Genomic DNA, 25,521 nt, shown 5'->3' on the forward strand with positions numbered 1-25,521 from the left:
TTAATTAACGTATCACACTCGACCTTTACCAAGCGATCTTTAATATAATACATTTATATTATAATTAAACAATGTTGTACTCAATTAAGAGCTTAAAAATGACACGCTTGTTTGCCATTAAGTAACAACTTGGTAAAACCACGACGTGTCGTTTTAAGTGCGATTATAGTTTGGTGGAAGCCCTGTGCTTCTATCTGTCACGTTTTTAGTCTATGGGCATGTCAGAGGGATGAATGTGATAGACTGAGGAGGCGGGCGAGAACACAGTTTTCACCAATCGGATGCAGTTACTAGGCGGGTCTCAGATCGGATTCGACCAATCACCGCCCTCCCACCTGACGACCGTCAATCAGCTGAGTTCTTTTCCCGTTGTTTCTGTTTCTACCAGAGCCGTTCTCCACAAAGTAGCAATAGTTCTGTGCTCGTGTCTGCGTTGAGATGCGATCGGTCGCGTAATTTTGTGCAGAATAATGTTCAGACTTTGGACCAGAAGCTTAACGCCGAGTTTAGCGACCGATTGAACGCACGTCTGTCCTTTTTCAAGAATGTAGCCATCAATTGTGTGTTACGGGTAAATGTATTTCTTAGTTAGACAGAGTCCGTACTTCGCCAAGTACTAACTAACGTTAGCTAACTGGCTAATTCATTGCGCATCTCCGTGAGCTAAGCCGCGGAGGCTAGCAGCGCGCGTTGGCGTCTTGCAAGTTGTTGGTTTTAATAAACGCTAACAAAAGAAGCAACTGGTTCAGCCAAACATAATGGTATGGGTCAAAGGGATTTCACTTCGTTCGAGGCTTCCATGAAAAGAAGAAACAGAATTCCCGCTGTCTCTATGTGTCGACTGGATGTGGAGTCCGCTGTTGTGAAGAAGGAAGTTGAGCCCGTCGGAGGAGATGGTGCCCTTTCTTCGTCAAGGTAACGCTACTTTTAGGCATTTAAAAAAGTCTTTAAATCAAAGTTGTTAAGTTTTTTTCTATCGTCTTGCTTTTGTATATTTCTATATATTTACGTAACCTCTCGAGTACATGTGTAAATGTTACTTGGCTTTGAGTAAATGTACGTTAACTCCGTATATTCTAGTGTAATTACAAAATAGGAACTAATAAACTAACATAGATATAGTAAACCAAGAAGATAGAAACTTTGATATCGCACGTTTTCGGTGCAAGTCGTGCGCGGTTGCGTAACTGGTCGATTTTGCCACTCGGTTTAAACCCGAGTGACGTTTACTCGAAACGTGACCGCCAGTTTTCTTCCAATCTTTTCACAGAGCTCAAAAAGTACACTTATGATATTTTCTCTTTGCGTTTCTTGCCAAAGTATAAAAATAGTTCAACAAATATGCTTAATGATGTTTCGTTTTTATTTAATTTCTCGTATAAATAATGTTCTTGATATGTGAATAATCATGACTAAACAAATGTGTGGGGTACCATTAACCTGACGTCATACACGATTAAATCGATGAGTGATATCTTTAAAAAAAACTTAAGTTATTTGTATTATGATCTTATAACGTTACCAGTTTTCAGTTCTCAATTTCCTGTTTGGCCAGCAAATTGTTATTTCATATTTTGATATGTTTGTGAATATTATCTGAATCTTGATCTGAACCTTTTGGAGGTGATTAGGGATGCACCGATAGGATTTTTTGGGCCGATACCGATACAAACAGACAACTTCTGGCCGATACGGATATTAAACACTTGTATACAATACTATACAGTTGGTCTATTAGCTAGTTTATTTCTGCATCAAATTATTTTTACTGAACGTGGATTGGATCTAATTAACATTCAACTGACCAACATAATAAGAGAGGCACAAATTAAGCTAAAACAAATATAATAAGACAGCGTGACAACCTTCAAAGGTGGTTTTTGCTATTCAGCATTTATTTTTATTAACAACATTAACTCATTTTTTTACATATAAATTGTGTAAAAATTGCCGATATGCTGATGGTTTCAAATTCATAAAAAAATCGCCCGATAAATATCGGCGGCCGATACATCGGTGCATCACTAGAGGTGATTGTCATAGTTTGCAGTAGACTCAATAGGTGTATAAGGTATGACCTATAAATTAATTGGTAACAGTTTACAATAAGGTTGCATTTGTTAATAATTAGTTGATGCATTAGCTAACATGAACTAACAATAAACAATTGTTCTACAGCGTTTATTAATCTTTGTTCATGTTAATTTCGGTGTTTACTAATGTATTTATAAAACCATTGTAACTGTTAACATGGATATATGCACCATGAAGTAACATGAATAACTGTATTGACATGAACTAATATTTAAAAATTATTAATTTTTATATTCTTTCACTTTAAACAAGCTTATTAAATAAAAAAACCCTGTGTGTTTATGTTTAACCGTACATAGGGGAAATTAATATTATTGGTAATGCCTGAGTTACAGTTTGCAGCTATGGAACTAAATAGATATTTTGCGGATAACTGTTACATATAATACATAGACAAAGTTGATTTAACATTCAGTTAAATACTTTGAGTTATCTGATGCTGTGGTGTTTACTTGCTGAAGCAAAAGAGTATCAGCCTTTTTGGTCTCTTAAATTAGAAATCATGATGCTTTTAATCTTCATATTCAGAATATAATCAACCTTTGAGTTGTCAGCATTATACATTTCTTACCGTTGCATACCTGTGTAACAACTAGTAGGCATCATTATAATTATTTTAATGCCATGCAAGAGTTTCACCAGTGACTCAAACAGCACTGATAAGTCACGGAAGCTTCATGTGAGCGAGCGTGTCTTCATGTCTGTCTCCGTGACTAAGTCTCTGAGTCACTTCATCAGGTCTATTGGAGCCACCCAGTTTTAAAACTGCCCAAATTTAGACATCCGGCCTGTTAGCCCAGTGGTTGTATTAAGGACTTGGTAGATTTGTGAGTGGTGTTTGCTTCCTACTTCCTCCTGCTTGCGCTCAGTCTGTTTTCTTTGCGCTTTCTTGCTCAACTCAACTTCTCTGTCTCCTCCCACTTTATCTCATGGGCTAGCCTTATGCTCATTCTGGCTTATGTACTTCCTCTTTCACTTGCTCTTTTATTTCTTCCACTGTCCTCTTTCTCTTGTCTCAGAATGAAAACAGACTGTCCCCTTTTGGGAGAGTGAAACTGGAAGGGATGGAGAAAGAGTTTATTTTAGACCAGCATATTATTTTCTGTTTTTTGGTTTAAGTATTACCACAGTAAAGGAAATTAAGTCTTTATCTCTTTTCCTTCAGCGAAACTGATATGTCTCTTCGTATGGTATTAGATTGTTATCCATTTATTCATCCGATGGAATGCTGCTGGATCTAAAAATAGCAGTGTAAGTTTCATTGTTGCTCCTCAGATGATCAGTCTCTTATATGTGAGCTGTATGCACAACATAGTTCAGCATAAATGCTTTGCTTTCAGTGACCGTAAAATCTGTTTGAAATCCAACTTTAAGGGCAGTAGATTAGAATGTAAAAACTGTATTTACCCAAGTATAGATAAATAATAAGTGTTTTGTAAAATAAAAGATTGTGAGCCTCAAACACTATTGTTTCCTCCTTATGTAAACCTCGTGCATGCAAAAGATCGCTGGAAAACATCTCAATGTAATACCAACTATGATGTTACAGTCGTGGTGTATGCCCCAACATTAAATTACACATTAAACTAATTACAATGTTGTTACTAGGGATGTGCATGTATGTAATTTTTTCATTTCGATTAATCCATAGGTTTGAAAAACAAGGGTGCGTTCCACTCCAGTTTTAGACACACACTCGCAAACTTCCCTAAGCACTTCCCCTTGGGGGAATCCCTGTCGCCATTTTGAAGTGCGTTCCACTTCGTCAAGGTGACGAGGGAAGTTTGTATGGACAGACCCTTGCTCCCTCGATTTTGACTGATCTGCTTCATATGTACACTTCATGCAGCTTCATATCCCACAATGCAACACGATTGTGACGTCACTTCAGCAACTGGCGCTTTGCACATGGAGGGGGCGGTCTCCACTTTCCATGTGATCAAGGGCTTAGGGCGATCCATTTGAACCCACTTCAAGTGTTCTAGCAGTAGTGGGCACTCGTACAACATAAGCAATGATGTACATCCGAGTGAACGAGACTGAGGGAAGTTAGCGAGGGAAGTTCATAAAAAAACGAACTGGAACGCAGGGCAGGTACTTGATAAACTGGGGGCGGGGCAATCAAGGGGGCAGGACGTACGAGACATGGTGAAAATGAAAATATTTTTTATTAAAAACACTCAAATAAAACTTAGTTTTGAAGAAAATATGACCGAACAATAAACACATACTAGATTATAAAAGAATTAAATGTTTTTAACAGAAACCTCTAACAGGAAAAGCTGCGTGATGAAGTGAAACTATAGCGTTAATAAACATGATTTTTATATGATGCAAAATATTAAACTTTGTATACAACATAAATGTATAACAATAACGTGCACAAAATGCAAGACTTAAACTAAGTTATGTATTGGACAGAAAGTTTAACTCCTGTTGTGCACCAAAACCGTGCGCTTTTAAACATGTCCAGTCAAAGCACAAGCTTCATAACATTAAGCAGCTTTAAGTCATTGCTATCATTTTAGCGATTAGCAGTGTTGTGTCGTCCTTTCTTACCTGTCTCGGTCAAGATGTAATGCTTGTATGGCTCTCTGATATCTTGACATTTGATTGTAACCACAAATATTCAAGTATTTGTATTCAAGTATCGAGTATTCAAGCAACCGATTACTTGTGCCCATCCGTACTTGTTACTAGGGCTGTCATGATTAATCGTGCAAATGTGCATTTTCTCAATGAATGAATTTGAATGAATTACAGTGAAATCGCGGCACATCCTAAAGCGTCTTCACATTGACTTAACATTGAAATCACTCGCGCTTGACGCCTCTACCGCGGCTGGTGTAAATGCAGCATTACAAACGCTATTCCAGGAAATGTCTAAAGGAATATTTATATCGCTGTGCTTTAAATAGTTTCAGGTATTTTCATGATAATAAAGAACATTTTGAGTGTTTTGTTTAACGAGTTTTGCTTTTTTTAAAGGCACATTATAAACGACTCTGACTCATAATTTTAGATTGATAAAGACTTCCTACTGACCAAATGCTGTAGTACATGCACAAGCTGTGCATGAAACACAGAATTGATTCAAAATCGATTCTGAATCGATTTCGGAGGCATTTTAATGGGACACACGATTAATCATGGCAGCCCTAGTTGTTACAATGATAAAAACAAAGTTGTGACTGTTGAGTTAGCGCTATATACTAGTTAATGCTGTATGCTAGCGTTTTAGGCTGAAGTTCTACTATTAACAATAGAATACAGTAACATTTTTCAGGTCCATACTGAAAAAAACACAAACATGCCACTCAAAAACATCCATTTCCAATCTCAGAATGATTGATGATTCCTCAAAATCTTCATCTGATCCAGGCTCCAACATATGTTCTGTTTGCATGCACACAGAGCCACCGAAATAAGCCGTTCTAATAACAGCCAATCAGAGCAGAGCTTAACATTATTATCCATGACCAGTTCAAATAAGGTAATAATAGACCATTTCATTCTAGGCACAAATTGTAGGGTTGTAGATGGACATATAAAACCGTCTCTGGATCATTTTCTATGAAGATATCAGAACAATTTAACATATTATTTCAATGCATTTAATATAAAGGTTTTATTTACACAAAAATTTTCTTTATGTAGGTGAGGTAAACATTTTGGTTGATAAATAAATTAAGTTAAATTTACTTTCATTTTATAGTGACTACGTCTTATCGAGATTTGGTATATGTTGTCAGTATTTGTTTCTGAGCATTGTATTGCCATAGTGAGACTTCTCTGAAGTGTCGTAAAAAGGCCTCCGCTATGATTCACCCGTAGGAAATGATAACAGCGTGTAAACCTAATCTGATGCAACATGGTAAACTCCACTGCAACACTATTGCCTTTGCCTTTCCTGTGGCTCCCCTTGTGATAGCACTTCGATGGCCATCTCTGTAGTTGTACTTATTGTCTTTGAGCTGCAGACTCTGTGTGCCACTCAAGCCCCAGCCTCTCATCCACCGCTGTTGCCATGGCAAGTAGACCACAGAGGCCAGTCCAACCAGAGGGGCCCAATTTAAATGATGCCTTGCTGTTTCACAGTCCTGATTTAAAGCTGGGAGACTTTATAGAGACCAAGTCAAATTCTTAGTCGTTTGTGTCCTTTAATAATGCTTTATAAAGCAACGCATGCCTCTCTTCTCAGACTTTTAAGCATGACAATACATATTTCATACAAACGCGTTCATGCCACTCTTGCTACTGCCATATTTTTATTGATTATATTTTCTGCAGGCTTACCATTTATAGCTTACCGTCGCTGACAGAAACAGCCTGCAGACACTTGTCCGAGTATATTGTATACGCCTACTGAAATTTAGCTGAAATCTACAGGAATACAAAATGTCCCTTTTGTGGAAAAGGCACCTATAGGGCTGAGCAGGAGTGAACCCAGTGCTCATTGGATAGTTATGTAACCACTAGGCCCAGCATGACACACTTGAAGGTACGGACGTTGCATGCGCACATGCACAGGCGGATGTTCAAGCAGTTTAGTGTTAAATCAGACTTGTTTTCACATTGGTGTAGTTACACTCAAAGGTATCGTTCAAGCCTATCTTCTTTTTCATGACTGGTTATGGTGTCCGCAGTTTTTTTTTTTTTTTTACGTGCACCGTCTAATGCATTTGTCTCACTTTTAAACACGAGAGGCTCTTCATGGCTCCTGGAGCTTCCTGTGCACCCTGCAGTAGAGAAGAGCAGTCACTGACCAGACCTGCGGGGGATGTCTGCCTGCATTCAGCAGAGTGATGGATGGGAGGGAGCCGCCTACACCACTGAGAGCATAGAGGTGGATAGACAGTCTCTCGCATTTACAGCCCTTTCCACTCAAACTCCAGCTCTTCAGATCTGAGGCGGATGTCTGAAAGAGCAGTTATGGTCGTGATTAAAGTAGCTTCAATTCTGTTAGCGCAAAACCACAGAAATATTGTAGTTTGGGATTTGCCATTGAATATAAAATTTCTCCCCAGTGGATGCACCGTAAAACTGCAATACTGTTCTTCAAATTTAACAGCTAAGGGTCATGATAGATAACAAGACAGCCTTTGCTTGTAATCACTGCTGAGGGTCGCACAGGATAGAAGGCTTTGGCTTTGACTAACTGCAGCAATAAGCATCACGCTCCTGTGCTGCATATACTCTTCTGCTGTGAGTGCTAATGAAGCATGAGCCTATTCTCAAGTGTACCGCAGTCACAGATGGGAGGAGCTACAGCTAATGCATCCTCCAAGGAAGCTTCGCTTTAGGGTGAAGAGAGAGCCTGTCAAGTTGAAGCTTCACTTTATCGTATGTTTGATAACAGTGAATATTCAAGCTAAAAGCATGCAAGTTGTTGGCACCGATAACCCTGTGGTTAGTGCGCTGATGTAAAGCGCCAGTACGCTCATGGCAACACGAGTTTGATTCCTTTTTCGAAGGATTCCACTGCCCTATCTCCACCTAACGCTTTACTGTTAACTCCACTATTCTGTAATACAGTTAAAGGATAATTCCGGTATTTAACACTTTGAGTCTCATTTCTGGTTTGTTTTGGATGAACTACAGTGATGGACACAGAAATTTTGACAATGGGTCGTGTCTTGACTTTTCGACTGATTTAGAAGCGTCTCTTGACTGCTTCAGAATGGAAGTCAATGGCCATGCACAAACATGTCATTAAAACAACACTTAACGTTCATTTTCAAAACTGTGCTACTCACCAAGTGGTTCGTGGTGTTCGTTGATAATTAAAAACAAGTTGTGTTGCGAAATACAGTTTCTGTCGTGTCGGATCTGTTGACTTGCATGACGGAGCACTGGGGTTTCTGCAAAATATTTTCTTTATTGTTTTGCTGATAAAAAAACATATTTGATGGTGTAAGTGTTATAAATAAACTTGATTTTGAAAGTATACTACCGTTTTATTACAGTTTGTTGGACTACGTTCATTCATGCTTCAGACTCAAATATAGAGCGGAAGTATATACGCGGTTGTGAGGTATCTGAAAAAATAGTTCCACTATAGCAAACAACACGGATTGAAATCATACATTGCGCCAATATATTTGTTTTTAATCATCAACGAACACCACGAACCACTCGGTGAGTAGTACAGTTTTGAAAATGAATGTTAAGTGTTGTTTTAATGACATGTTTGTGCATGGCCATTGACTTCCATTCTGAAGCAGTCAAGAGACGCTTCTAAATCAGTCGAAAAGTCAAGACACGACCCATTGTCAAAATTTCTGTGTCCATCACTGTAGTTCATCCAAAACAAACCAGAAATGAGACTCAAAGTGTTAAATACAGGAATTATCCTTTAAGACATAGTCTGTTTGTAGAGACGAAAGTTAAAGTGTCAGAAAGACATGTCCAGTGCGAGTTTTAGCGGCATCTAGTGGTGAGATTGCGAATTGCAACCAACCTCAATTTCAAAATGCAAAGAGAAGCTACGGTGGCTGCAACAGGACCAACATGTTGTTGTCGAAGACAATGTAGGGACGAAATGCGCTCTGTAGAACAGGTTGTATGTTTATTGCTACTGTAGAAACATGACGGTGACTTCCATGAAAGAGTATCCGTGGTGAATGTAGATAAAAACTGCTCATTGTTATGCTGCCGCGGTTTCCATAAGGCTGACTTTCTTCCCCTTACATCCAAAAACCACTTTTCTTCATTCATGCCATTGTTGAGTCTTGAAATTAAACAAAGCTGTCTCGTGAAGTAATGTTTGTAAGTTCTAGCGTCTCCCGCTGATTGACGGGTGGGTGGGGTTTTCCGGGGAAGTGCCCATAAAAATAGGTGATATGTATCGAAACCCCTGAAACTTCAGCTGGACCTGTAATCGAAAAAACTTTCCGAAACTTGTACGAATGAAGTGCATTCGGCACAGAAATACTCTGTAACACGTCCAACTGCTTTTTTGACAGTTGCCTATGTTTAGCATGAGGAAACAACTCTATAACTGTTAATAAGTCAGAATGCATGAAATACCATTGAACCACCACCCTTTTAAAGCCAGATTATGTAAGATTTTTGTAATAAAATATCACTCACTTGCACACACTGTAATATATATTTCATGCAGTGGTGGAATTACATTATTCCAAAAGATCCAAGGATTTGTAAGTCCAGAGAACTTCCTATTTTGAATAATGGTTCATCCCATATCAATTAATTAATATCCGTGCATTTCTCGGTTTCCACTTGAAGAAACTGTGTGTGGACAAATGTGGAAGTGGTGGTTGTACAGCATCTAGCATGCAGCATTGGTGCCTTGAAGCTAATTCAGTTTCAATAACAATTTTTAAAAATCACACACACACACACACACACACACACACACACACACACACACACACACACACACACACACACACACACACACACACACACACACACACACAAAAAATGTTAAATGTGTAGAGTGCTTTCTGCTACATCTAAATCATTTTAAATTATTGTTTTTTAAAATTATACAAGTTACAAGAATAATTACTAATTATTAATCATGGCAGTGTGTGGGAGAACATAAAAATGGTCTGTTTGATTAAATAAATATGCAAATTTTATTTCCCTTTATTGCGCAAAACTTTCACAGTAAAAAAGCTTTAGTGTGCAGATGGTTATTTTGGAAAGTATGCGTTTGACCAGACCTTATGCACATCCTGGGCGCAGAATTGATGTGCCTAAATCATCTTGTACGCTACGATTATGTGCTTTCTGGACGCAGATTTAATGCGCTTGGAGTGAGGATTCCCAGGAACGGATGCTTCGTAATGGAAAGTTCATAATCGCTAAAACACAAAGAGAATAGATGCGTCTTGTGACTTTATAAAATAAAATCCTTAAAATAGCTTAGTTATCTTAGTTAGCACGTGTGTGTGAATGACGTTTTAATCGCTTTCTCAGTAACAATCACGGGTAACGCACAGTATTGAAATTAGATTGTTCTAGGGATGGGCAATATAAACGATAGAAAATTGGCATACAATAGAGATTTTAAATCTATTGCACTATCGCGATAATGCGTGTTGATGACACAATCTACCCGCGAACTTTAGAGTCACGAGCTGCAGCCGAATAAACATGGATGAAAGCGTCAGCGAAACAGAGGAACTTGTGAAAAAGACAGATGCAACATATATTTTTTGGATTTAAGCCATAAGTTACATAAGTTAACTGCTGCTCCACGTGCGAAATTGGCATTATGGTCTAGTAATTGTGAAACTTTTTTTTTTTTTTAAGTATATATAAAAGTCCCCACAAGCATTTAAAGGGTTTAGTGTTATAAAAATAATTAACTGTGTTTTTTAGCAGATAGATCTTGTCGGCTTTATCATTTTAAAAGTAGATCACCACACAAAAAAGTCTGGACACCCCTGCTGTGTGTGTCAGGCAAAAGTTCCAGCTAAGAGAGGTAACAAAACTAATCTGGCCGTAACGGTTTACTTTTACATACTTTTTTAGCAGTTTGGCTTTTGTAAGGGTCTATATAACCTTTTCTGAAACTAGTCTATTGAAATTATTATATCGCAATACATATCGCTATCGCAAGAGGCTGCAATGTATAACGCAATATAGATTTTAGGCCATATCGCCCATCCCTAGATTGTTCCTGTTAGTCCGATATCCGATCCAGCAAAAAAGCACTGTACTATATTACGTACTATATTATTTGTTGACTTTCCTCATAATGAAGTCAGTAACTGTTTTTCTAAGTTCATCTTTTTGTTTCATCTGTAGGTACGTGTTGGGCCGTGGGGTGAAGCGTAAGCTGAGTACATGTGAGGACATTGCCCAGGACTTGCCGTATCCTCAGCAGAGGCAGCTGGTGCTGGACTTGTGTCTGGACAAGCTACAAAGCTGCCAGCAGCGAGCAGAACCCAGCCTCCATCGTTCAGTTCTGCTGGCCAACACTCTCCGTCAGATTCAGCAGGAGATGAGACAGGAAGGAGAAACATGTTTGCCGCCAGCCCCACTCACCCCAACGCTCCCTCACGCCTCAACCCCACGTCATTTACCTGACTGTCCACCCGTGCCCTTAAACTGTCCTCTACCTGGAGCGATATCACTGACAACATCAGAGGATGATGAGGTCCGGTTGGGTGGTGCAGAACACGAGAGCCTTTTAACAGGGGAGGAGGGCGCAAGGTCGTCAGATTTGCTCTTCGGCTCGTTTGAGATTACGAATTCGACCAGCTACTTGACTGACTTGGCACTGGACGACATCTTTGAGGACATCGACACGTCAATGTACGACTCCTCTGACATTACTGTTCTGTCGTGTCCTGCACAAAGAAGTGGCGGAGTGGACGATGGCCTCAAGAACCTTTCAAACTGCACCTCCAACAGCAGCCTGCATCTCTGTCTCTCAGACCTCAATGACCTGGACCACATCATGGAGATCCTGGTGCGCTCCTGAACCTCTCGCGCCGCAGTTCAGACAGCCATCCTAATGTTTCTATGGGAAGTAATACAATGCGTGCTTTTTTTAAACAAATATTTTATCTATTTTTATACAAAGGACTGATATATTTATATAAGAAACTGCCTGACACACTTTCACTGTAGGATAAATGCACATTTTTAAGACTTTTCAGATGGTTAAGCTTATGCTGCCATCCTTCATATTTAAGCAAACTAAGATGAATATGCAGGGACTTCAGAAGCAAAGTATTACTATTGATGCTTTTATTTATAGCGGACCGTGAATCGAGTTGTATTAAAGAGGAGGAAATATTGGATCGTGATGGACCCCTCGTAGCTTTTGCTGAGATAAATGACATTTATTTTTTGTGAACTGATCTCCACTGTATTCTGAAGCATTACTGTCAGTAATTATGATTATCAGATCATGTCATGCACATGCAGCACCCATACTACCTCTCAAGATACCAAGAGCTCTTTCTATACAAAGACTGTCATTGTTACAAACTGTCTATTAATGGGTTCTCCTCAATAACTTTCAAAAACTGGTGATTGTTTTCAATACGACTCTCTGTTCATGGGAGAGCCTGGATTCAGAAGTTGCGAATGGCAAAAATACTTTCTTTTGAAAGCCTTTCTGACATTTTTTCAAAGGTTTCCGAGTCGTTCGGTTTCAGTCGCTTACGTATGAAGTGATATATTTGTAACGATTTAATGTTATTTCTACTTTTCACGTACACGATTGTCAGACAGACAGCCACCGTCGAATCCCTCGTACAAACATAGTGCCTACAACGGAGAATGAAGACTGCCGACGATGAACTGCACACTGTGGACCCGCATGCTATCCTTCCCATAATGCTTTCGGCTTGTCTGATGCTCTGTCCTTTAAAGAAGCCATTACCCCAAATGTGGGTCCACATCTCCTCCCTGTTGTCCTTCATTAATGTGATCTACACTGCATAACGTATATTGTGGATGCCTTTTGGGCTCTGGTTTTGAAGCCCATTTCTAAAGGTCCAAGTTTATACCCTTTTCTATGGGGGTCCACACTGATGTCTCATCTGTCTGCTCTTTCCCTTATGCCGCCTTTCCAATGTACACGACAAACGACACACCAAAAGTGATACTTTTCCTACGGAGAGTTGCGCACACAGGCTACGTGGGGGCTGCGATAGCGCTGCATGCGGCGTACCGGTCGTAAGTGATTTATTTCAAGCAAAACAATGTGTGCAAGGTAAAAATTATTAACTTGATCCTTTATCAGTAACACTTGAATCCTTTAAAAACGATTAATTACTGATAAGTAATAAATTAATAATGCAATATTTGCATGTTATTATTTTTAATCTCGTCTCCATATGTTCGGTCTTTTGTCATATGTGACCCTGGACCACAAAAGCAGTCTTAAGTAGCATGCTACATTTGTAGCAATAGGCGAAAATACATTGTATGGGTCAATATAAAAAAAATTCTTTAATGCCAAAAATAATTAGGATATTATGTAATGTCCATGTTTCATGAGGATATTTTGTACTTTTCCACGTAAATTTACAAAAATGTTATTTTTGTGAGTGGGTGCAGTGCTAATTGTGCGTTCACACCAGCCGCGGTAGAGGCGGCAAAAACGCGCTAATTGCGTGTAGTTAGGCGCTTGAACATTTTGAACATTCACGCATGAAATTCTAGTTATTCGAGACATTCACGTGGAAATTCACATCATGGGAGGGGCTTCTGCGACTTCGCTGAGACTCTGCTCGCTTCCTGTAATCACACACTACTTCAGCAAGGTCCTGATTGGTTAACGCGGCACGGAAATCTGCCGAAGTTCAGATTTTTCAACTTTTTTTCCCCGCGGCAACGCTCAATTCGTACGGAACGCGCAATCTGCGTCTACCGCGCCGCAGGATGCCTAATTGCGTCTTTGCATTGACTTAACATGTAAATCACCCGTGTTTGCCGCCTCTATCATGTCTGGTGTGAACGCCCAGTAAGGACTTCATTTGGACAACTTTAAAGGTGATTTTCACAGTATTTAGATTTTTTTGCACCCTTAAGGTGCGTTCACACCAGCCGCGGTAGAGGCGGCAAAAACGCGCTAATTGCGCGTAGTTGGACGCTTGAACATTTTGAGTTTACTCGCTTCATTCGCGCCTGAAATTCTAGTCATTCGAGACATTCACGCGGATATTTGCGTCATGGGAGGGGCTTCGCAACTTCGCTGAGACTCCGCTCGCTTCCTGTAATCACGTCACTACTACAGCAAGGTCCTGATTGGTTAAGACGGCGCGGAAATCCGCCTTAGTTCTGATTCTGAACTTGCGTGTTTCTCGCGCCAACGCTCAATTCGCACCATCCGCGCCGCAAGATGCCTAATCGTGTCTTTGCATTAAATTAACATGTAAATCACCTGTGCTTGCCGCCTTCACCGCGTCTGGTGTGAACGTCCAGTTAGATTCCAGATTTTCAAATATCTATCATTTTCTCGGCCAAATATTGTCCTAACAAATCCTACATCAATGAAACTCTTATTTATTCACCTTTCAGGTGATATATAAATCTTAATTTCAAAAAATGTACCCTTATGACTGGTTTTGTGGTCCAGGGTCACATATATACATAGCTGTTTATAGTTTCATTCATTTGATTTAATCCGCTATGTAGGCTCTTGCGCTGGAATGAGCTTCTCTCCCAACTTCAATAGTTGTGTCCGAATGTCGTGTGCGATGGAAAGGCTGTTTTAAGCTTTAGGCCCGTTTAAGCCATCTCAGTCATAACATTGTTATTAGTTACACGCTAGAAGTTTGTAAGATGGTACCCCAAAAGCATATATTTTTCCCACTTTATCATCTGTGTCTTTTACCATCAGTTGAGACTGCTTGCAGAAAGTGAATTCTGAGCCACAAACTGCAGTCGGCAAGTCTTAAGACAGGGGGAAGGGAAAGAACAAGAGACAGAGATTAAGGCGGTGGGTGGGGTAGGGGTTAAAGCAAACAGCTTCTGTCACGTGGAGATTCTTACTAGCGCTAAAGGCTACATTGAGAGTTTGACAACAGCTGGTAGGTCTACGCTCACATCGGTGTGCATGTTGGTAACAAAGCTCCGCCCCCGGTGGGGCCCAGAGAGGCTCCATTCTCCTCCCAACCAATCACTTTTAGCCTAGGGAGGAGCTTTGTTCTTTGGTTCTGGGTCTGTTTGAGCATAGTGAAATGTCTTCCCTACCCAGGCAATCATCACTGCTTGTGTTATACACGGGCCACTGAGTCACAAATTTGAGTTAAATAAAGACGTTCCGACCAAATTGTAATTAAGATGAGCAGCTTCACTAATATTAATCACATAGTTAAGAGATGGCAGCAAAGAAAAGCTGTTTTTTATCAAGTTAGTACAATAAATTTTCCCTTTGAAACTCAGGCTTAGACCCCTACCCTGCCTTTCACAAAATGAGTACAGCCACAAAGACACTCAAAGTTTACACTCAGATTTAAAAAAAAACATGCTTGTATGAGATGGGTGGTCAACAAAACTAGAGTCTCTTTGGTGACAACGTCAGCAATTCAGCCGTGATCTGTTTTTAATGCTGAGAGCTGTGTGTCCAATGCTTTCTAAGCTTTGTAAGCTTGATCAGTCTGTTTATGTGTATATATCTATATATTTGTATTTATATATTTTTTGTGCTTTGTTTTGTTGACTGAAGATGATGAGATAATATATTGCTTTTATTTAAGAGTGAAATATGATCAGTAGACTTCGGTCTTAAGGAGGATTTATTTGTTTTGAAGTGTGATTTATACTTCGCCTCCTTTTCTTAGTAATAATTATTTGTGTAAATAAATGATGCAGAATTATGAAGAGAATTTTATCACTAATATTATTTGTAAAGATTTCATTTGGAGCAGACTGTAAACTTAATGACTATGGGATGTTTTTTTTTTGTTTTGTTTTATTTGTTCACTTCCCCTGGACCAGGCAGATAATCGGGCAGCTTTAACGGTTTTTAATCTAAATTGGATAACGTCATCTGTGAAATGTTCAATTGTTGGCATTAGTGGGGTCATTTAAATGTAATGAGAGAGGTCTCAAATATGACCCTGTCTGTGAAATCCAGGATCTTATTATGAGAGCATCTCACGTTGATTTCAATCTTTGTTAATATTCAAGATATTAAAGTTATATTTTCACAGAATGTTCATTATGTAGGATGATTTTATGTAGAAAACAGTAAGAATGACTTTTCACAGAGCGAGACACATTTCTGTCTCCTACTGATTGAATATCAGATCCTTGAAAGACACTGACTATCAAGAGTGCTGTTTCACCCCAATTCATGTAAATGTATGGTTTCGTATATGAGCAGAGCTGTATTAAAAATTGGTTCACTTTGTTTTGTAAACAGCTCTCCCAAATAATGTTCGGTACTTTAGGTGTACCGTCGCACAGCAGAGTTTGTATGGTCTTTCTTAAAATTGCTTGGTTGTGAGGCACAAAAAGAACAAGCTTTAAGCATTGTTATTTGGTTGATTTTTAAACAAACCTTTCTTTTCAATTATCCTTATGAAATTGTAATATCGAAAACCTCAAAATGTCACTTTGTCCTAAGTGCAATATGAAAATGTAAAGAAAGCGCTGTGTTGCTTAATTGCAAATGATACAATGTAATGTAACATTTGAATGAATACACGACTAGATGTTTTCCTAATGATGACTGGTGAATTTACACCCTGTTTTCCTTTTGATTTCTGTGAGGTCTGTAAATAACGCATTTTCTTCTGCAGTCATATTCTATGCAAAACATTGTAGCAGGTCTGTATGTCAAATAAAAAAAAGAAATGTAAACGTGTGAAGTATTCACTCAGGATTCAACCCTACAAAATCCAAAACATCAAGTAGAGATTATAAAACATGCAGTAAACAAGATAATATTAAGAACAGATGAACATACATTGCCCCCTAAAGGCAAAACTCCTTATTGCACATCAACAGATACTTCATTACATATTATGAGGTGGTGTGAGCATTTTCAATGCATATATTTCTATCATGCCACATAAATATCTATCATTGCATCATCTTTACTTGTAGTTTTCATTACTCACAGTAAAAATGTAAAATAAATCTATGTAAACATAAGGAATATGATTTATTTCAAAAAGCCTGGGCAATGGCCTTGATTATTTTATTTCTACTTTAACCACATATGTCATAGTGATTTTATCATTCTAAGTAATGGCTGTATGAAGCCTGGCCTCAATGGCTCAAATTGCTTATAAACAACCTTAGATGCATTAATAATGCAACAACATGTATGCAGAAATCTGCTGCCATTTATCTCAGCAATCTCTCTATCAAACAGCACTGTGGCAGTTGCTTGCTCGTAAACATGCTACCTCTGTCCTCTATCCGTTTATGGTGGATAAAGTGATGCTGCCGCAGTCCTCCTGGGATATCTGCAGTTGACTCTGCAGAACAAAAGGGTGGAAAAATGAAAATACCAATGGTTTTTGTATACATTATATTTACAATGCACTCTGTTCTATATTGGTGGAACTGGCTGTGTGTACGAGGCGCTCACCTGTCAGTTTCCTCTGAATAATTAATCTGATTTCCTGTGTTGCCTCTCTACAGTACCTTCAGAACGTTTTTCCTTTGTTGTTGTATGTATTTAATAAATTTTTAGGTATTCACTCTTGTTCTTTTAGCTCTTTCAATAACATTTATAATATGGCACATGGTACTATACAAATAAATAAATGGCACTTTCATGCATTCAAAGTCTTTATTGCACAACATAAAATTTCAGAATTAAAGCCCTAGTCCTTTGAGAGTAAGAAGTAATCGTATAGTCTTTAAGGTTCCTTCCTGAGCTGCTAGGATAAACATGTAGAAACTCAAGATCTGTCTGTGAAAAGCTTAACCCATATCTGCTCCTCTTTAAATACCTTAAAAATGTTTTTTCCTCCAAAATGATTGAAGAACCGAGGTAATGATTGCAGACTATGAAAGACTGAAGAATTATTAATTTTGCATTATACAATGAGCAGGTCTTATACTGTGTAGTAGAGTAAGGAAAGGCTCTTTATCGCCCCCTGCTGGATTTACACATAAAATACTTTAGTTCACGTTAAAATAAAAATTCTGTCATCATTTACTCCTCCTCGTGTTGTCTTTTTCTGACAAAAACTAAAGAAGATATTGTGAGAAATGATGGTAAACACAGAGCAGATAGTGACCATTGACTTCCATAGTAGGAAAAAAATATTTTGAAAGTATTGTAATAAATTAAGAAAATATTTTGATAAATGATAGTAAAAACACAGTTTACGGTACCCATTAAATTCCATCATATTTTTTATTTCTACAATGGAAGTCAATGGTCACTGTGCTGTGTGTTTACCATCATTTCTCAAAATATCTGCTTTTGTGTTCATAAGAAAAAAATATCATACAAGTTTAGAACAACATGAGGATGAATAAATGATGACAGATTTTTTATTTTAATGTGAATTATCCCTTTAAGCTCAAAACAAACATTTTCGTAAGTATGAAAACTTAAATGATGCTGATAAATTTGAATAGGATAAAATAAAATAGTTTAATAAACATTTTAGTGTACATCTTTCTTGTGTAGGACGAGGTTTCGGGGTAAGGTAATTAACCTCTCGCCAGAACGGATCGTCCCAAGGTATGTCAGTCTTACGTTTCTCGTTTCCAGATGAAGTTTCTTCCACGCGGTTCTGGCACTTTCTTCCTGGGGATTTAAAGGTCCGATTGAGGAAAGCTGACCACAAGTTAGAACAACTTCCTACCCAGTAAAAATAGAAATGGTGTTGGTTTGGTCGGGTTGAATACTTGTGTAGTAGCAGCCTGGTCCTCAGAGTTTCTTCCTGCCTGCATAACGTTACAGCTGTCCTGTAATTTCACTGTCAGTGCGCTACAAACAACACGCGTTTAAACTGGTGTTCAAATCTTCCTTTGACTTCTTAACTTAAACCATTTGTAATGGCAAAGTGGGGAGAGGGAGACCCGCGATGGATTGTGGAAGAAAGGGCAGATGCAGTAAATGTCAATAACTGGCACTGGTAAGTAAAGAGAGCTAAACTATAACTTAGCCTATCTGGCACGTTCTCCGTCTTTGTGTTACAGTTTACAAAGTAGGTTACATGTAGTTTAAAATTGATGGTTAAATTGCTATAAAATGTCATGGAAAAGGAATTGAATTGAAGCAATATAGGATTTATAATAAAAAAAGATTTATTTTTCAAGCATTTGTATGAAGCCTCTGGAATGCCCTGTTGCTGAATGTCCCGGTCTATATTTGGCAGTACGTGAATGCGAGCCAGAATTAGACTCTGCACTCTGATGAGAGGCAAACCAAGACCTAATCCTACTAAAAAAAGCTAAAGTTGGTTTAAGGAGGCTGGTTAAAGGGACACTTACATTTTTTGGAAAATATGCTCATTTTCCATCTCCCCTAGAGTTAAACATTTTATTTTTACCGTTTTTGAATCCATTCAGCTGATCTCCGGTTCTGGCGGCATGGCTTAGCGTGATTCGTTGAATCTGATTGGACCATTGGCATCGCGCTTGAAAATGGCCGAAGAGTTTAGATATTTTTCCTATTTGGAACTTGACTCTTCTGTAGAACATTGTGTACTAAGACCGACGGAAAGTTAGATGTTGCGATTTTCTAGGTCGATATGGCTAGGAACTATACTCTCATTCTGGCGTAATAATCAAGGACTTTGCTGCCTTAACATGTGTGCAGCAGGCGCAATGATATTACGCACTGCCCAAAAATAGTTCCCAGCTATTCAAGTTACCAAGGGGACTATTTAATTTCTAGACATATTGGTCTAAAAAAATGCAACTTTTAATTTTCGTCGTCTTAGTACACGATTTAACTACAGAAGAGTCAAGTTTTAAATAGGAAAAATAACGAAACTCTTTGGTCATTTTTGAACGCGATGCTAATGGTCTAATCAGATTCAATGAATTATGCTGAGCTATGCTAAAAGTGGTACTGCCATTCTCTCAGAATTGGACATAATTGATATAAAAACCTTGGAAGAAACAGTACAACATCTTAAAGCATCAACTAGCAGCCTTGACACGCTCCCCACATCTTTTCTCAAAAAGGTACTTAACTGCTTAGAAACTGACCTCTTAAAAATAGTAAATACCTCTCTGATCACAGGCACCTTTCCAGAGTCATTAAAAACAGCAGTTATTAAGCCTCTCCTAAAAAAGAGTAACCTAGACAAAACCATACTTAGCAACTACAGACCAATCTCAAATCTTCCGTTTATAGGCAAGATCATTGAAAAGGTTGTTTTTAATCAGCTGAACAAATTCTTAAACTCAAATGGCCATCTGGACAATTTTCAATCTGGTTTCCGTCAGCATCACAGCACAGAGACAGTGCTCAAGGCCGCCTTAATGCACGGGCTTACCTGGGCTGAAGCCCAGGGGCCTCCGAAGTTCAAGGGCCTCCCATGTTCGCGTTCATGATGAGCTGAAAATGTCATTTTGTTTTGTAACTTGTCAGGTTTTCTGTCAGTCACTCTAATTGCACGTTACATGTCTGCTGATTGGTCCGTTGTAACTTACCGTAAAATAAAATATCAGACGTAACAGATTTTTCTATTCCGCGTAATGTAATTAAGTGTGAGTGTCAACTTGACCTTCCTGCATGTTAGACTGAGTGTGACAGAGAAACGGGAAATAATCCACCAACAAATGAAAGAGTCATTTCTGAAATTTCATAATAAGCACCAGTGAGGTGCAGGTCTCTCTCTCTTTCGCGCGCGTGCTCTCTCTCTCTTTCGCGCACGTGCTCGCTCTCTCTGTGCTCGTGACGTGCAGCTGAGTCTCTGGCATGCAGAAGTCTCTCCAAGCGTGCGCAAGAAACGTTGCCGCTAAATAAAGAAAAGAGTTCCCGCACATAATGCTGTTAGTTGTTATAGTTTACTCGCGTTTATATCAGTGACGTGTGCGCAGGTGGAGCGATGCAGTTTGACGCGACGTTAGCTCACAGTACACACATCTGTTGGTTTAGATTAGAAAAACGACAGAGATGCAACGGTAAAGGTGCAAGTCTAGAAAGTAAAGAGCGACAAGACCATCTTAAATGATCATCCCCAAATAGCACCATTCATATTTATAATCTCCTTATCTAAAGATCTTATACAGGTATGTTTTGTGCATATTCATGCTTGTTATGCTTATGTATGCATAAATACTAAATACAATGCATACTATATCTTCAATAGCCTACAAAATAAATAACTGATTAAAAAATAAGATTTTGTCTATAAAGACTTATCTTTTGTTATCATTAATGCATTTTCACTTTAAAACTAACTTTAACTTATTGTATGCTTAAAACTGTGCTGAGCATTTGGTTAGTGAGTGACAATGAATTTTCTGCAAATTTGTATATTCCAAAAACTATATAAACATAAAGCTTATAAACATATATACTTTCACACATTTTGGTTTTATTATCACCACATGTTGCTGTGTGTGGTTGTTAAATAAAGTGTCTTGTGTTTATGCTCAAGTAGGCTCAGTGATATGTTAATAATGATATTATGGTGTTTTCTGGGTCAAAGAGGGAAAACTCACTGTTGTATGTCTCGAAAGAAACTAATGCATTTTGTGATGTAGATTACCTAGATATTACACTTAAAAAAACTATAAATCGAGGGTATGGGGGGCCTACAAAACCTCTCAGCCCCAGGGCCTCACATTAGGTTAAGGCGGCCCTGACAGTGCTCATAAAGATAATAAATGATATTCGCTTAAACTCTGATTCAGGTAAAATATCAGTGCTGGTGCTACTAGATCTTAGTGCTGCCTTTGACACAGTAGATCACACCATACTCTTACATAGACTGGAAAACTGGGTAGGGCTCTCTGGGATGGTCCTCAAATGGTTTAAAACATACCTACAAGGAAGAGGTTACTATGTGAACATAGGTAACCATAAATCTGAGTGGACATCCATGACATGTGGAGTCCCACAGGGTTCAATTCTTGCACCCCTTCTGTTTAATTTGTATATGCTCCCACTTGGTCATATAATGAAAAAGAACCAAATTGCTTACCACAGCTATGCAGATGACACCCAGATATACTTAGCCCTGTCACCCAATGACTACACTACAGCCCCATTGACTCTCTATGTAAATGCATTGATGAAATTAACTGTTGGATGCGTCAAAACTTCCTCCAGTTAAACAAAGACAAAACTGAAGTCGTCGTATTTGGAAATAAAGATGAAACTCTCAAGGTTAACACATACCTTGACTCTAGGGGTCTAAAGACATAAAATAAAGTCAGAAATCTTGGTGTAATTTTAGAGTCTGACCTTAATTTCAGTAGTCACGTGAAAGCGATAAGCAAATCAGCTTACTACCATCTCAGAAATATTGCCAGAATTAGATGTTTTGTCTCAAGACAGGACTTAGAGAAACTTGTTCATGCTTTCATCACCAGCAGGGTGGATTACTGCAATGGACATCTTACGGGGATCCCCAAAAATACCATTAGACAGCTGCAGCTCATACAAAACACTGCTGCCAGAATTCTGACCAGAACCAAAAAATCTGAGCACATCACTCCAGTCCTCAGGTCCTTACACTGGCTTCCTGTTACATTTAGAATAGATTTTAAAGTATTGTTACTCGTTTATAAATCACTTCATGGCTTAGGACCCAAATACATGACAGATATGCTAACTGTATATAAACCTAAAAGATTACTCAGATCATTAGGATCAGGTCAGTTAGAAATCCCAAGGGTTCACTCAAAACAAGGTGCGTCAGCATTTAGTTATTATGCCACCTCTAGCTGGAATCAGCTTCCAGAAGAGATCAGATGTGCTTCAACAGTAAACACTTAAATCTAGATTAAAAACACATCTGTTTAACTCTGCATTTACTGAATGAGCACTGTGCTGCTTCACACTGACTGCACCTTTAACTCAAGTCACTTTTACTCCTGTTTTATTCTTTTTACCTTTTTAAAGTGTTTTTATTAAAATCACATTTATTTTCTTTAATTGTTATTCTAAATTTCATGTATCTTTGTTTTTATTGTGATTTTATTGTGTATCTATTATTTTAACATTTTCTTTTTTCTCTTTTATATATTGTTTTCTCATTTCTATGTAAAGCACTTTGAATGACCTCTGTGTATGAAATGTGCTATACAAATAAACTTGCCTTGCCTTGCCTTGCCAGACCCGGAGATCGGCTGAATGGATTCCAAAATGGTAAAACTCAAATGTTTAACTCTAGGAGAGCTGGAAAATGAGCATATTTTCAAAATATGCCGCCTGGCAAAGCTGGTCAGTTGGTAGGTCAGCTGGTCTTTCAAGTCCAATTTGACCAGCTTAAAAAGTAACGAAAACACATGAAGACCAGCTGGCTACACCAGCTAAAACCTGGCTGGGAGACCAACAATTTTTAGTAGGATAATTGCATGTTTGGCATAATTAGTTTGAAATGCAAATAATGTTTTTCTAAAATGTTATTGCAGGACAGAGAGGGATGTGACAAGCTGGTCTCAAGATGTGATCAATAACCTCCTCCTTGGAATTTGCGCAGAAGGTGAAGAAGGCTTGTGCGAAATCACAGATGTCAGCAATATAGACGGCGAGGCCTCTATCAATAACCGCAAGGGAAAACTCATCTTCTTCTATGAGTGGAATGTAAAAGCCACATGGACCGGTGGGTCACATGCAGAAGAACGTACCGATATTTAGATCAGTAAATGCAGCATTTTAAAATGCTCCTTTTTGCAATATTTTGTAATAGGAACAAATAAAAAGGGAATAAAATATAAAGGGACTGTGGAAATACCAAACCTCTCTGATGAAAATGACATGGATGACTTAGATGTAAGTGAACACCGCAGTACCACAATAAAACACTCTTTTTATATGCGAAAAGTTGTTGAAAAGTTATTTTTTGTACAGATCTGTGTTACGGCTTGTAAAGACCAACCAAACACGCCTTTGACTGATCTCATGAGAAAGGAGGGTGCCAAGAAAATCAGAGTGGCACTGGGTGACTACGTGAAACATCTCAAAACAGGTGAGGGCTCTAAAACGTTCTCAGTAGTCAGTCATCATGTCGACCTGGTTAATCACTGTTTTCTTGTAATCTGTTATTACAGAATTCTCTCAGGGTATGATTTTACCAACAGCAAATGGACTTAGTAAACAGAATCAGGAGGCACAACCCAAGGTGAAGCTGGACAAAACCCAGGTGGGTTCTTATAAAAGTTTAAAAGTCTTTTAAATGTGTTTTGTGATTTGTGAAAGAGGCACTGTACATAATGGTGTAATTACAATATACTTTTGTTATGCTGTAACAACATCAATATCGTTCCTTTAGTAGCTAAATATTATTTTTCCTTTCAAATAAGCATCAATTTACTGCATATTTTCTTCATTTCATAAATATATTTTTGTACTAAGAGAATTTAATGGTATTAAGGCTTGACATGACACATTTTTAATACTTTAGCTTTGTATTCATTTTTTTTGTTTCCCCACAGACTGGAGCATCCACCACAGCTAACACTACTAACAGTGGAGTCAAAATTCAAACAGTGATGTTCAGTATTAAAGAGACTTTTCTTACCTCACCTGAAGAGTTGTACAGGGTTTTTTTAAGCCAAGAGGTCAGAATCTCCAAAAAAAAAAAAAAAAAATAGAAACATGTACAGTATTGATGTTCTGTCAGTAATGTTAAACTCACCTGCTGTGTGTCACTTTCTTGATGGTATAGATGGTACAGGCATTTACACACCTTGCTGCTATTGTGGACGGGTGTCCGGGTGGCAAGTTTCGGCTGCTGGAGGGAAACGTGCATGGACAATTTGCTGAACTGGTGAGAATACTCTTCCATAATATATTTTTATTTGTAAATAATTGCAATAATTTGGTAAAAGTTTAATACATTTCTTCTTTAGGTTCCTGGTCAGAAGATTGTCATGAGATGGAGATTTTCATCCTGGCCAGCAGGTACTTAGAGCTTTTATTTGAATAAATAATATATTTCTTTATTGTTTTTTTTCTGTTTATTAAGGAAGATCTGTAAAGTGTGATAAATGTGATTCTTTGTTACTCTTGATTATTTGCAGTCAGTGTTCTTACTGGATTTTATTTATTTTAGGACATGCATCAACAGTCACTTTAAACTTTGTGGATCGAGGCAATGAGACAGAGCTGACTATGGAGGCCAGAGGAGTTCCAAGCAATGAAGAGGAAAGAATGAAGGAGGGCTGGCAGAGATATTATTTTGAGGCCATTAAACAGACATTTGGTTTTGGAGCACGACTCTAAATCAAAGCCAAAGCGTGTTCATGTTGTGCCAAAAACTACAGAAATACAAAACAATACAAAATCACATCACAATTATGTATTGTAAACAACACTTTAGTATGCCCTGCACCTTATAGTTATTTGTTGGATTTCTGCAAATACTTGTGCCTTGTTACAGACAACAAAAGAAAAATCGGTGCTTGGATTCTTTTTGTATTTGTTCCTGCATAAGCTTTTGTTGTTTTTGAATGTAAGATGTATGTTTGAATGTTGTGCCTGGGAAAGCCAGACATGAATAATTAACTTTCTTTAAAACACAGTGTTTTTTAAGTAATATATTGATATACAGTGTTATGCAAGAATGAAAAAGTTGTATCAAATTAATTTTATATAAGTTTATTTTTGTTTCAGGCTACAGGCATTTGTATTTTTTGGTGTTAAGTTATGAAACCTGCAAGTCACTTGAGCCTTTTAAGAAAGGGAAAGAATTAATGAATTTGTATGTGTGTCAGATTTGATTGGTCCATTATATTAAACAAAGCATTCGCGCACACATTACCACCATAAGTTACCAAATGCACATGCAAAGCAGGTAAATATAAACAGCATGACATATAAATTGTATTGGT

General features: G+C 38.2%; 2 protein-coding genes across 2 annotated transcripts; both read left to right on the plus strand.

The window, feature by feature from the left end:
- The first annotated feature begins 365 nt into the window (after nt 1-365).
- Nucleotides 366-16,395, plus strand: LOC129430080 (cell division cycle-associated protein 4). Its single transcript, XM_055187112.2, has 2 exons — nt 366-915; nt 10,876-16,395. Exons 1-2 carry the CDS (start codon nt 764-766, stop codon nt 11,552-11,554), a joined length of 831 nt encoding a protein of 276 aa, XP_055043087.2. The 5' UTR covers nt 366-763; the 3' UTR covers nt 11,555-16,395.
- A 1,842-nt stretch (nt 16,396-18,237) lies between these two features.
- Nucleotides 18,238-25,291, plus strand: ahsa1a (AHA1, activator of heat shock protein ATPase homolog 1a). The gene is made up of 9 exons (XM_055187098.2): nt 18,238-18,638; nt 23,101-23,291; nt 23,379-23,461; nt 23,540-23,657; nt 23,740-23,831; nt 24,124-24,249; nt 24,357-24,458; nt 24,541-24,592; nt 24,744-25,291. The coding sequence occupies exons 1-9, from the start codon at nt 18,559-18,561 to the stop codon at nt 24,911-24,913; spliced, it is 1,014 nt and encodes a 337-aa protein (XP_055043073.2). The 5' UTR covers nt 18,238-18,558; the 3' UTR covers nt 24,914-25,291.
- The last annotated feature ends 230 nt before the right edge of the window (nt 25,292-25,521 follow it).

Source organism: Misgurnus anguillicaudatus, chromosome 18 (assembly GCF_027580225.2).
Source record: "Misgurnus anguillicaudatus chromosome 18, ASM2758022v2, whole genome shotgun sequence".
In the NCBI taxonomy this organism is placed as follows: Eukaryota; Metazoa; Chordata; class Actinopteri; order Cypriniformes; family Cobitidae; genus Misgurnus; species Misgurnus anguillicaudatus.